The 13,592-nt window shown below is 49.5% G+C and overlaps 2 protein-coding genes across 2 annotated transcripts; both read left to right on the forward strand.

Moving 5' to 3' along the window:
* The first annotated feature begins 256 nt into the window (after positions 1 to 256).
* Positions 257 to 4,933, forward strand: LOC100227468 (keratin, type II cytoskeletal 6A). The gene is made up of 9 exons (XM_002194971.7): positions 257 to 883; positions 1,819 to 2,033; positions 2,544 to 2,604; positions 2,796 to 2,891; positions 3,104 to 3,268; positions 3,449 to 3,574; positions 3,816 to 4,036; positions 4,269 to 4,300; positions 4,407 to 4,933. Exons 1-9 carry the CDS (start codon positions 389 to 391, stop codon positions 4,601 to 4,603), a joined length of 1,608 nt encoding a protein of 535 aa, XP_002195007.1. The 5' UTR covers positions 257 to 388; the 3' UTR covers positions 4,604 to 4,933.
* A 4,737-nt stretch (positions 4,934 to 9,670) lies between these two features.
* Positions 9,671 to 13,592, forward strand: LOC100224585 (keratin, type II cytoskeletal 75-like). Its single transcript, XM_002194995.5, has 9 exons — positions 9,671 to 10,241; positions 10,622 to 10,836; positions 11,097 to 11,157; positions 11,266 to 11,361; positions 11,609 to 11,773; positions 12,027 to 12,152; positions 12,550 to 12,770; positions 13,030 to 13,064; positions 13,184 to 13,592. The coding sequence occupies exons 1-9, from the start codon at positions 9,756 to 9,758 to the stop codon at positions 13,390 to 13,392; spliced, it is 1,614 nt and encodes a 537-aa protein (XP_002195031.5). The 5' UTR covers positions 9,671 to 9,755; the 3' UTR covers positions 13,393 to 13,592.

The raw sequence follows: 13,592 nt of genomic DNA on the forward strand, positions 1-13,592 counted from the left end.
TGTTTTGTTGCCGGAGCCCAGCATGACTCATCAGCACTTTCCAGCTTTGAAATGGGGACGAGTCTGGCTGTCTACAAAGACCGGCGACAGTTATTCCCAAACAATTCCCTGTTGCTGAGAACCTGGGCTGTATTATTTCAGCAGGGCGTGTGTGCAGAGTGAGTTCACTCTCCAGAATGCTGTTGGACATGCCAAGCCTAATTCATCAGAAAGATGATCCACCTCATCCAACCCATCCCAGGCTCATACATGCATAAAAGGGCTCTCCCTGGCCCTTGCAGAGCACAGGTTCACCTCTCTCCTTTCCCTCCTACTCCTTGCTCCAGGCCAGCACCTTTGCTCCTTTATTCTAGCTGCAGCATCCACCCCAATCCAAAAAGCCCCAGCAATGTCTCGCCAGTCCACCGTCAGGATTCAGAGGGGGAGAAGTGGCTTCAGTGCCGCTTCGGCCATGGTCCCCAACACATGCCGGACCAGCTTCAGCTCCTGCTCCGTCACCCGCCTGGGCAGCTGCAATGCTGGCAGCGGCTTTGCCAGGGTCGGGGGGGGCTTTGGAAGCAAAAGCCTCTACAACGTTGGTGGCTGCAAGAAGATCTCTGTGGCTGGAAGGGGTGGCAGCTTCTATGGCTCAGCAGGGTTTGGTGGTGGCACCGGGAGCGTGTACGGGGGCGGCTTTGGTGCTCCAGCCAACCTTGGCTATGGATACGGGGCCTTTGGGGGTGGCCCTGGATTCCCAGCTGGGGGCATCCACGAAGTCTCCATCAATCAGAGTCTTCTGAAACCGCTCAACTTGGAGATTGACCCTAACATCCAAAGGATCCGAAAAGAGGAGAAGGAACAAATCAAAACCCTCAACAACAAATTCGCCTCCTTCATTGACAAGGTGAGCTTTCCTAAATATCTGATTTTTTTGGCAGGGACATTTCTCTTTTCTGCTTGATGAGGACAAAACCTGATTGAGGAGGAATAGAAGTGAGGAATAAGACTGGAAGATGCCCTGGAAGCTCCAGGGAATGGCACCTGTTCCATAGCGGTTGCCATGAATTAATCATTCAGTGTTTAAGTTCCTCCTCTTTTGCTGATCCACATCTCACGGGCAGTGGGGAAAGAGATCTCCAGAGGAGAATCCCACCCTCCTGGAGACTTTAGGCTGAGCATTTCAGGAGCCTTGGGAACAGCTTTGTAAATGATCAAATGAATTCCACAAACCCATCTAAAATGACCAAGAAATTGGCACAAGGGAGAAGCAGCTTCTCAATGCTTGAGTTCTCTCAAAGGCATTTAAATCTGCCAACAAAATGTTTGGATTTTTAGTTCAAAATATCAAAATCTGATCCAAATCTTTCTGACCACCACATTTCACTGATGTACAAGAACATCTGCTTAGATCCTGCTCTGGTCAAGGTGCTCCTCTGTGGTTTCAAGGAAAATCCTGAAATATTTTGGACATTTAGTGGGGTAGGAGAGCTCTATGCAAGGGAAGGAGAAGCAGCACCTTAACAGTATTATTTTAATTAAAGAGCAAGCCCTGCTTTGTTCCTTATGTGATTTTGCTCACGTTTTTCACACAAAATCCCTATACCTGGTCTCAATTTAAACAATGAACAGGAAGCCAGAAAATCAAGGGTTGTTCCAGAGTTTCTAACACTGAACAGAGTCCCTGCAATCAAATCTCCCAACAGATGAGAATTTGGCTCTGAAAACCAGCTGGAAGGAGCATTTTACCCTCTCATCCAGTTCTGAGACCATCTCATTTTTGGGGAAATTCTCCCCAGTCTCTGTTCTTTCAAAGCCCCTTCAGGATATTTTTCTTTCTAGGTCCGATTCCTTGAGCAACAAAACAAAGTGCTGGAAACCAAGTGGAGTTTGCTGCAGGAGCAGGGAATGAAAACAGTGAGAAACAACCTGGAGCCGCTTTTCGAGACCTACATCAACAACCTGCGAGTGCAGCTGAACTCATTGCTGAGCGACAAGGGGAGGCTGGAGGGAGAACTCGTCAACACCCAGTACCTGGTTGAGGACTTCAAGAAGAAGTAAGTCTTGAGCTAATGCTGTACTCACCTCTGCAGGTGCAGCCTTTCCCCTCTCAACATCCTTAAACTAACTGGGGGGATCCAGGAGAGTCTGGGATCCTGGAATTCCTGGCAATGACATTTTCTCAAAGAGAAAATTTTCTCTGTAACGGAGTAACAGATCCAAGTACACCAACATTTAGGGAATAATTTGGAGCATGATCAAAGACTTATTAACTAAATTACCTACTGAGAGGGAAAAATTACACAGCAGGTCTGAAAGTTTCACAGCAGCACATTTCATTTGCTTAAAACAGCAGAAGGAGGATGACTAATGGCCAGAAATAAGTACAAAATAATGGATTTGCTCAAATTGTTTTGATGTACTTGTTTTAACTGGTTCAGCTCCTGGTCTCTCATTGAGGCAAAAGAGCATTGTATGCAAAATGCTCTGAAGGAAATTCATTCCAGCAAACTCAAATCTTTCTGTTACCTGCCCAAACAAAAACTCCCTGTGCCGTCCTCCTTTAGGTACGAAGATGAGATCAACAGAAGGACCATCGCAGAGAACGAATTTGTGACACTCAAGAAGGTGAGAGCAAATTCCAGGCACTGTGGGATGGCTCATTGTAGAGCTCTGATCACCCACTCAGTCACAAATCTACCCATTGCAAGTCCAACCCCTTCAGTTCTATTATGTTTTTTTCCCTGGACTGCTGTCACAACACATGTTCCTGATTTACTGATAGGGTGTAAACCACCCAAGAATCTCTCATCCCCCAGGATGTAGATGCTTCCTACATGAACAAGGTGGAACTCCAAGCCAGGGCAGATGCGCTGAGTGAAGAAATTAATTTCCTGAGAGCACTGTACGAAGCAGTGAGTACAACCAGCTCCAAAACATCCCAGCCCTCAGTGAAGAGCTTCTCTCCCTCCAGGAGATGCTAAATCCTTCCCCTCTGTTGAGTTGCACCAGCACCTAAGCTGTTCAGATAATGATCTGTAACAGCCTCTCCCAGGTCTGCAACTCACCTGGAAGGGTGAAAAGGCATCTCCCAAGGGGATTACCTCATTCCCTCTGCTCTTTGCAGGAACTGTCCCAGATGCAGACCCAGATCTCTGACACCTCTGTGGTTCTCACCATGGACAACAACCGGAACCTGGACCTGGACAGCATCATCTCTGAGGTGAAGGCGCAGTACGAGGACATCGCCAACCGGAGCCGTGCCGAGGCCGAGTCCTGGTACCAGACCAAGGTGAAGGATCTGGGGTTTCCTTGCTCTTATCTTCATATCTTGTGTTGAACAGATAAAGAATGATTCTTCCCAGAAAACCTTCCCAGCTGTTGATCTGGGCTTGAGGAGGGACTCTCAGGGCTCCTGGCAACTCCAAAAATGCTGGATTTTCCTTTGACTGGTTGTCCCTCTCTGTGACAGTACGAGGAGCTGCAGGCCACGGCTGGCAGGCATGGGGACGACCTCCGGAACACCAAGCAGGAGATCTCGGAGCTCAACCGCCACGTCCAGCGGCTCCGATCTGAGATTGACAGCGTGAAAAAACAGGTAAGGGGCAGCAAACCCCACTTTTAACCAATCTAGCCCCTGACTTGCAAGGGAGAGGAAGGAAAAGGTTGGAGAAACCTGAGCAGTTCTACTCAGTTTGACCCTTTTTCATTGAAAAAGAAAACTGTCACTAAAACTGGTGGAGCTGATGGTGCTGGGATAAAACCTTGTGATTTCAGGGGAGGTAAAGAACAACCTGGGTCTGGGGTGGGGACTTCGAGCAGAACTTTGTGTTCCACAGTGTGCAAACCTGAAAGCTGCCATCGCTGATGCCGAGGAGCGCGGGGAACTGACCCTCAAGGACGCCAAGGCTAAACTGGCTGAGCTGGAGGATGCTCTGCAACAGGCCAAGGCTGACCTGGCCCGGCAGCTCCGAGAGTACCAGGAGCTCATGAACGTCAAACTGGCCTTGGACATTGAGATTGCGACCTACAGGAAGCTGCTGGAGGGCGAGGAGTGCAGGTGGGTGGGAAACATCCAGCCCTGGGGCTGGGGATGGCACAGGAGAAGCTCAGCATTTCTGGAATCCCCACAGAGTGGGGAGATTATCCCAGATAATGGAAATAACAAAAATACGTGAATTATGCTGTGAATTTATTTTGCTCCCCAAAGGCCTCTGGGAAATGTATTTTATTGTTTCCCCCCCCCCAAAATCAAAAGACTTCTAATCCTCTTGTCTTCCATCCCTGAACAGACTGGCTGGAGATGGGGTCCCAGTGAATATCTGTAAGTCTCTAAAATATAAGAATTGCCTTATTTAAACATTCTTGTGTCTCTACACCAAGAAGCCAATGCCCAGAGATACTGAAACATTTCCTTCTCCTCCTTGCAGCCGTCACCAGAACAACAGTGGGAACGGGATACGGAGGAGGGAGCAACCTCAGCATGGGAGGGGGGATCTGCAATCTGGGGAACAGCTTCAACTGTGGGAGCGTTCCCGGGGTGGGCAGCACCACCCTTGGAGCTGGCAGCAGCTCCAGCATGAAGTTTGTCTCCAGCTCCTCCACCAGAAGAAGCTACAGGAGCTAAAATTCTCTTTCCAGTCACCACCACGCACCATAAAACACCAAAACTGGTCCTTTACTGGAGCGTGGTGGGGTGAGCACAACCAGGGCCACCTGCACCCCAAGTCCTGTCCCACAGGAGCCTTACTTTAGGAACTCTCTCTCAGCTGTGTTGTCTTGCACACATCCTGTTGGGCTCAGCCCTGGAACCTGAGTCTCACTGGGTTAAACTTGCAGCTTGCTTGCTCCAGCTCAGCAATTTTTTGGTCGGATTTTGTATATAAAATGTGTCCCATGACTGTTCGTCTCTCTTTACTTTCTGGAGTTTGTCTAATAAAAATGCACATGTAATTTATTCTATTTTGTAGTCCTTTTAATTAAAGAGGTGCAAGAGCAAATGCAAACACAGGTAACAAGAACTTTCCCTCAGGCCGTGACCAGTTCAAGACTGAGATTTTTGCTCCTCACTCAGATTTACTGTATTTCACTGTCAGCAGCCAGAACACCCCAGCCCAGCAGAACCTCAGAGGGAGGTTTGGTGTTTGATTTCAACATTCCCTCCCCACTGTGCAGGGAAAACACCTGGAAGCCAAACACCAGGACACGCCAAGGCAGGAGTCAGGCACAGGGGAAAAGGTCTGAGCTTCATTTACTTCCAGCTCCCAGCCCATGGAGCATCCAGGAGCCTGGATCCTGAGGGTGGGATCCCAGTGCCAGGTGTGTCATGTACGTGCACAAACCCCAAACAAGAGGGAATTAATTCCCAAGGGAGGCAGAGCAACCCCCTGGCTTGTTCAGGTGAATCATCCATCCCAAACCCCTGGTGTCACCCACGCCTTGGAGCCAGCAGTGCCCACATCTGCCTGAGCAGGCTGGGAGCCCTCCCTGGCTCAGGGTCCTGGTGCTGATGTTCCATCTCCTCTAAGCACACAGAGGGACAAGATCAGGTCCATACTCTGGTCAGTAAGAATCATGAACCAGATATGGTCCTACACTGAATTAAATGTCACTAATCCAGTAGCTATAAAAAAAAATAAAACCAACAAGAAAGGGATTTATTTCACTGCTGAAAAGTGAAAGTGTTCAAGATCTAGTGTTTCTTCAGGTTCTTAAGATATGTTGGAGACAAGGTCTTGTTTTGAGAAGGTGAAAGAAAAACCAGAGGAGTTGTAGGGATTTCAGATGTTCTGACTAATTGGGAGAAATTAATGGAGAAGTAAAAGCAGAGAACTATCTGCAGTGAGAGATCTCAGTGCTGGAAGGTCACTTGAATGAGTTTTTTCCGGTTGTGACTGGAAAAAAACATGCCAGCCCTCACTCCCTGGATTTTAATAGGTTCAAGTAAAGAGTAGAGAGGCTCTCTTAAGAAAATATTAATGGAATTGGGGAAATAAAAGGGAGCTGGCAGTGCTGGAATGGCATATTGGATTCAGGGTTTCCTTCAGGACCAGTAGATTCCCCTAATTTTTAGGATGCCCTGTGCTCTGCATGTGTATCCCTGAGGAAATCTCCTTCCTGAAATCTTGCAGGCTTGGTTATGGATCTGCTGTGGGTCTCCTCTCCTGCTCCACCACCTCTCTCAGCAGCCTCCAGGGAAGGAGCAATATCCTCCCTCCCTCAGAACAGCAGGCTGGGGAGCTCCGCCGATGGCCTTCTTTCTGCTGCCCAAACACACCCTCTCTAACCATGGGGATATGGGATTGTATAATCCCAGAACGCCTGAGGCTGGAAAAGCCCTCCCAGATCATTGAATCCAACCTGTGCTGTCGGAATCTGTGGGTATTGGTGATTCCGAGATTGTAGAAAGTCTCTGTCTTTCTGCCCCGTTGCCAAAGAAGAAGCCATAATTCGTCTGTGCTGGTTTCAAGGTTGTTTATTTTTGCTTATCTATAACAAGCTCTGCTGCCCTGCCGCAGCTCTGTCCTGCAGGGCAGCGTGTGGGGCTCTGCCCTCAGTGGGATGGTACAAACATTATATACCAGAAACTACGTGTGCTGGATTTACAATAATGTGCCAATATCTGTCATCTATGTTGAACAGTGTGTTCCCAGCCTAAACCAATAGAAAAATGCCAACACCACAGTGAAACATGGAGGGCGTGAAGAAGGAGAAAAAGGACAAGGCACACCCAATTCCTCCATCTTGTCCCCTTTGGACCCCTAATCTAGAAACCTAAAATTTTACTTTTGCACCCGTGTCACACTTAATTATTACTCTTATCAAACACTCAGAGCTTGTAATTCATCCTGTAAGATTGAAAACTCCTCTCCATGGACAGAGATCACAGATAGTGTCTCTCGGGGCTCTGTACAGGGGGGTTCCTGACCCCTGCCAGGGTCCCAGACCTGCCAGGGCAGCCAGAGGGAAGCCCTGGATTCCCACACTGTGCAATCCCCACCTTGTAACCCAGCCCAGAGCACCAAATGCCACATCCAGGCTTTCCTTGGACACCTCCGGGATGAGGACTCCAAACCCCCCTGGGCAGCCCCTGCCAATGCCCATGGAGAAATTCCCCCTGATGTCCTACCTAAACCTCCCCTGGCACAGTCTGAGGCTGCTTCCTCTTGTCCTGTTGTTCCCTTGGGGCAGAGCCTGACTCTCCCCTGGCTGCCTCCTCCTGTCAGGGAACTCCCCTGAGCCTCCTTTTTTCCAGGCTGAGCCATTGCATGTCCCTCAGGAGTTCTCCAGCCCCTTCCCTGGTGCTCCAGCCCCTTTCCCAGTTCTGTTCCTGTCTCTGGACACGCTCCAGGCCCTCATACTGTGAGGGGTCACTACATGGGGCATTAGCAGGAGTCTTTGAGAATCCACCACCAAAAAACAGCTGGGGAGTGGGAAGGATGTGGAGGGAATTTTATGAATGGTGTTCTCAGGCCTTTTATTTCTGTGAAAACTGTCCACATTCCACAGTCATCAGGGTTGGAAGAGACCTTCAGGGTGACCCAGTCCAGCTGCCAGCCTAGCATTACCATGACCACCCTAAACCCAAATGTGCCAAATCACCCTGATCAGGAAATATCAGAATCTGGCCCAGATGGGAGTTTCCATCATCTGTGACACCAACACTTGATCCCATATCCAACAGGGACATCAGGAGATGCTGCCCACTGTATCCACACCTGGATCACGGCACAGGGAGTTCAAAGCCTGTCACCCAGCCCAGGAAATGCCAGAGCCAGAATATTTGTTCTCCCAGGGCATCACACTTCTGGATTCTCAACCAATCTACAGCTGTCCCTGCTGAAGAGCAGGGCCCTGGTCTCCAGGCTGTCACCTCCTGCACCCCATCAGATTGCAGCCGTGACCTGGGGCTGGTATTTCAGCAGGAGAAAATGATTCCCATTAATTCCAGCCCAACCCAGATTAGAGCCTTAGTCATAATGACATGGATGGCGCTGGCACTCAGGGGCCTGGATTTGCAGTGTGAGGAGGGAGCTGATTGCAGGTTGGTACCCATAAGGATTTTACAGAGTTCTTTAGGACAGCCCAAGGCTCAGTCACAGGAGCTCCTCTCTCTTAAAAACGGCTGCTTGTTGTAACACACAGGAGCTGAAACACTCCCAAGACAGTTATTGTCATTCCAGGGTGTATAATGCAAATGTTACAAGAACAGAGAGAAAAATGTAAATAAAAATAAAAAAGCTTGGCTGAAAAGCAAAACAAGATGATGAGAAACTGCCCATTTCCTGCCTGAGATCTTCTGGTCACATTCACTTTTTTGTCCAGCTGCCATGTGTGCCAGGACAAGCTCCTGAAATGTGCACCTGCAAACACCTGCAGCACATCCCAGTGCCTGGACATGGCTGGGGAAAGCTATGGATTCCCAGGAATGCTCTGTGGGAGGGCTGCCACCTCCTCCAAGGAGTGGGTGCTCAGCTTGGGCACCCGCAGCGGAGACAAACCGTGACAAACCCCAGGGGCTGCAGGGGCTGGGAAAAGTATGCCCACCCCTGGGGATCCAGACAAGGCACCAGGAGAGATTTGGGAGCATCTCACCTGCTCTAGGACAATCCCCTGTGTGCTGGAGCCGAAACCATGTCCTTCACCAGCGAAATGCCCTGTTTGGATTTCCTGGAAGCCACAGAGGGTAGGAGTGAAGAGAGTTGTCTGTGAGCAATGTCGTAAGCACTGAATTTCCTGGTGAGTAAGAGGGGGAAAACAACAGGGCAGCCTGGTAACACCGTGTAGAGACAAGGTCATCCCATGACTCAGGAAACGGATCAAAAATCTGCACAGGTGAAGCCCTGAGAAATCGTCGAGTCAGCGTTTGTGGCATCACAGATGACAGAAACTCCCTTCTGGAGCACGTTCTGGTATTTCACCATCTGTTGTCAGTCCAAATCAGGGGGATTTGGCACATTTGGAGACATGGTTTAAGGTGGTCATGGTGATGCTATGCTGGCAGCTGAACTGGATCATCCTGAAGGTCTTTTCCAACCCTGATGACTCTGTGGAATATGGACAGTTTTCACAGAAAGAAAAGGTCTGAGAACACCATTCATAAAATCCTCTCCACATCCTTCCCATCCCCCAGCTGTTTTTTGGTGGTGGATGCTCCAAGACTCCCCCATCACCACCCTGGCCCTCCCTCCATCACCTCTTTCCCTCTCCTGTACCAGTTGTGCTAAAGAATTCTCATCCAGGCACAAGAACAAGAGAACAGTTCCCATCAGGTTGGGACCTGAGGTGCTGTTGCCCCTCTGGAGTTTGCTCAAAACCTCAGTCCACGATCAGAGACTTCTCAAAGTTCAGACCCTGCATCATGAACCAACATTCCAAAATCAACCAAATGAACCTTACACAACCTGTGTTGATTCATCCATGGACTGGAGATGAGCAAGCACTTGCCCAGCAAGGAACCATCTCCTGCAGCAGTGGAAGGAGGGAGTGGGAAAGGGGTGGCTGCAAACAGGAGCTGAGAAGCCACTATTGAGGTTTTCTCAGATATTTCAACACAAAAAAAATGCAACCTCTGCCCTTTTTTGAAAGCTCCATAGGTGCTCATGGTGAACTCACTGTGGGTGTGCCGGGCGCAGTTAATCAGTGGGATAAACCCCACACTGGAACCATCCCCTCCTCAGGAGGGTATAAAGGGCCAGTCCCAGGCTGGGGGAGCACAGCTTCGCCTCCAGCCGCTTCCTCTCATTCCTTTATTCCTTGGATCACTCCTGGCAGCTGCCATGTCCCGCCAGTGCACCGTGAGGAGCTTGGGCAGAACTAGCTTCAGCGCTGCTTCTGCCTGCATCCCAAATGCCAGCAGCTCCAGCCTCTGCCTGCGCCCCGTACCCCAAGCTGGAAGCTGCGGGGCCACCACTGGCTATGGAAGGTTCATTGGAGGGTTTGGAAGCAGGAGCCTCCACAGCCTTGGCGAATGCCAGAGGATCTCTGTAGCTGGAAGAGGTGGTGTCTCCTACGGACCTGCAGGTTTTGGTACTGGCACTGGGATCTCCTATGGGTTTGGTGGGGCAGTTGCTGGTCCGTTTGGGTTTGGTGGTGGCCCTGGATTCCCTGCTGTCCCAGTTGGGGGCATCCATGAAGTGTCAGTCAACCAGAGCCTTCTGAAGCCGCTCAACCTGGAGTTTCACCCCAAAATCAAGAGTATCCGTAAGGATGAGAAGGATCAGATTCAAACCCTCAACAATAAATTTGCCTCCTTCATCGACAAGGTGAGATCTGAGATTCCTGGTTATGCTGTGGTGATTCTTTGGTGGGGAAGCACAAACAAGGGTGAATTATATCTTTAGCCACAATTTTGCTGCTCTTATACTGCCACTTGGAAAATCCCAGGAGCCTGGGAACAAATCCTGAGGGTTTCCAGCTTTGAGACCATTTACATGTTTCAGGAATGCTTCAGTGAGACCAGAAAACAGGGACAAAGTGGTGGTGCTGGATGTAAGGAAGCAGAGTTGGGAAAGAGAGGAGGAGTGTTTTAATTGTCAGCTGTTCCTGAAGGGCTGAGACCTCCCACCTTCCAGCAAGTGAATCCTTGCAGTATGTCCCTCACAGCTCCAAGGAAAACCATCCTAAAGCACCCTTCTCTTTCCAGGTCCGATTCCTTGAACAACAAAACAAGGTCCTGGAGACCAAATGGGCTCTTCTGCAAGAACAAGGGAACAAAACAGTGAGAAAGAACATTGAGCCCCTCTTTGACACCTACCTAAACAACCTCAGGAGGCACCTGAGCAGCCTAATGACAGACAAGGAGAACCTGGCAGGGGAGCTGAGCAAGATGCACAGCATTGCTGAGGACTTCAAGAACAAGTGAGTCTGTTCATGGTCTTCCTGAGCCTCAGTGGGCTGCAACGGATGCAGAAAACATGGGGGGGAGAGCCTTTTTGCTGATTTAATACTTTGAGAAAGCCTGAGTTTAATACAAGATATGGCTGAAAAGTCACAGGCAGAAAATTACAGGGCAAAAAGACCAAGGTGCAGAACTGTGCATACAAAAAAATTTAGAGGCTGGTCCTAAATGAAATAATTTTAAAACAAGCCTAGACCACCCCTCCACCTCCATTCCACAGATATGAAGAGGAGGTCAACAAGCGCGCGGATGTCGAGAACGAGTTTGTGACTCTGAAAAAGGTGGGTGCCCACCCACATGGCCTCCCAGCCCTCCAAGAAACCTCTTCTCCAGATTTTCCTCTGCTTCTCTGAAACTCACCTCATTCTGGTGATGTGTCTCCTCTCCAGGAGGTGGACACAGCCTATTTGGACAAGACAAAGCTGCAGGCGAGGCTGGATTCACTCACAGAGGAGATCGACTTCCTCAGAGCCCTCTATGAAGCAGTGAGCATCAAAGCTTATATCCTTCTTCGAGTCCTTGCCTTCCTTTTTCATTTCAGAGCCTCAGGGCTAATTATTTTCCCCTCTGTTGCACTAAATAATTCAATGGTTTTTCCATTTCACATTTCTGCATGAAGCTGTCTTGGAAAAACCCTTTTGTTCACCCAGTTCTCCCCTCTAACCCTGGGGCTTTCCATCCTCCTAGCAACATTTGTGTTGCGGCTCTCAGGAATATTTGCTGCTTTTGCAGGAGCTGTCCCAGATACAGAGCCAGATCTCTGACACCTCTGTCATCCTGACCATGGACAACAACCGGAGCCTGAACATGGAGGGCATCATCGCCGAGGTGAAGGCGCAGTACGAGGAGATCGCCAACCGGAGCCGCGCCGAGGCCGAGTCCTGGTACCAATCCAGGGTAAGCGCCTGGGAAGGCTCCTGCAATGGGAAAACCATCCTCCCATCCCCAGATTCCCCCGGGGAGGTGGATCCCACTGTGATTTTGAAACACAGAATATCTTCATATTTAATACCTCTATGAAATTCGGAAGTGCTAATTTGGGATTGGGAACACACGCACATTTTGCAGTGCAAACACCCCCAAACCTACACTGTGTTGGGCTCTAAATCCAACTTATTTTCCTTTGACTGGTTGTTCCTCTCTGTGACAGTATGAGGAACTGCAGGCCACGGCTGGCAGGCATGGGGACGACCTCCGGAACACCAAGCAGGAGATCTCGGAGCTCAACCGCCACATCCAGCGGCTCCGATCTGAGATTGACAGCGTGAAAAAACAGGTAAGGGGCACCAGCAGTGCATCAAATATAACTCTTGCTGTGACCTGACTTCTGAGTTGCCCAGGGAATAAAAATAAATTCAACCAAGGGAGTCCTGCTGGATCAGGAATGAACGTGACAGGATTTATATCAGAGCAGTGACATCACCAAGAGTTACTCAGTGTAGTATCAATGACCCCAAGGAGATTCTGAGAGTTGTGGAGGTAAATCCAGATTGTCACCTGGCTCAGAACATGGATCAGTTCAATGAATTGAATTCAGTTTATGGATCAGTGATGGTTAAGATCACACCTATTGATGTTAACCCAAACATCAGACCTGGGATTGGGACCTCAGGATTACAAAGAGATGGATTATGCTCTTGATAAGGAATGAAAATCTGTATTTTCCCCTGCAGGTCACTGCGTTGCAGACGGCCATCACTGATGCAGAACATCGTGGGGAGTTGGCCCTCAAGGATGCCAGGACCAAACTGGAGGATCTGGAGACAGCCTTGCAGAAAGCCAAGGCTGACCTGGCCCGGCAGCTCCGGGAGTACCAGGACCTCATGAATGTCAAGCTGGCCCTGGACATCGAGATCGTGACTTACAGGAAGCTGCTGGAGGGCGAGGAGTGCAGGTGGGTGAGATTTTATATACCAGTTTTCAGAGGTGCAGTGGAGTTAAAGACCCTGACAGGTTTAGGCCCAGATTCAGACCTGACAGCTGTTTAAAGATCAGTGAGTGCCTGTGAAGAGGAGCTGTTTGGGAACAGCAGCCTTTCATACAAACTTCTCATCTTTCAAAAATATTCAATGGAAATTTTCCTGCCTTTGTGAGCAGGTCCTGCTCACGGGCTCCCTTTGAAGTCTCACTGGCTCTCTTTTGCTCCCTGACAGGCTCTCTGGGGAAGGTGCCGGCTCAGTGAATATCTGTAAGTAACATTTAGAGATATTTGGCACTCTCTAGACTTACTTCCCACCCCGGCTCAGAGCCTATCCCACTCCTCCAATGCCTGTGGATTCCTCTCATGAGGGTGTTTTCCTCTGGCAGCTGTGACCAGAACCACTTCAGGAATGGGATATGGAAGCAGGAGCTGCCTGAGTCCCAGTGGTGGGGCTGGGGGCGAGGTCTGTGCTGGAATGGGAATGGGCTACATCTCTGGAAGTGGATACGGCACAGGTGGCTCATGTGTGCTCGGAGGAAGCAGCTCCAGCTTCAAGTCCATCTCCACCAGCTCTTCCATGAGGGGCTGTTATTGAGGAACTGACTCTAGTCCCCAGTACCACCAGCGCTTAGGCTTCTCTTGGGTCCAATTCTCATCCAGCTCTTTCAAAAGATTTGGAAATCCAACCCATCTGTCACTATATATATATATAAAATGCTGTGCTCCCATTTGTGCTTTGACCCTCAACATTCTTCATTTCCCAGTGCTTGTCTAATAAAAGGCATGTGGAATTAA

The sequence above is a fragment of the Taeniopygia guttata genome, chromosome 29 (assembly GCF_048771995.1).
Source record: "Taeniopygia guttata chromosome 29, bTaeGut7.mat, whole genome shotgun sequence".
NCBI classification, from domain to species: Eukaryota; Metazoa; Chordata; class Aves; order Passeriformes; family Estrildidae; genus Taeniopygia; species Taeniopygia guttata.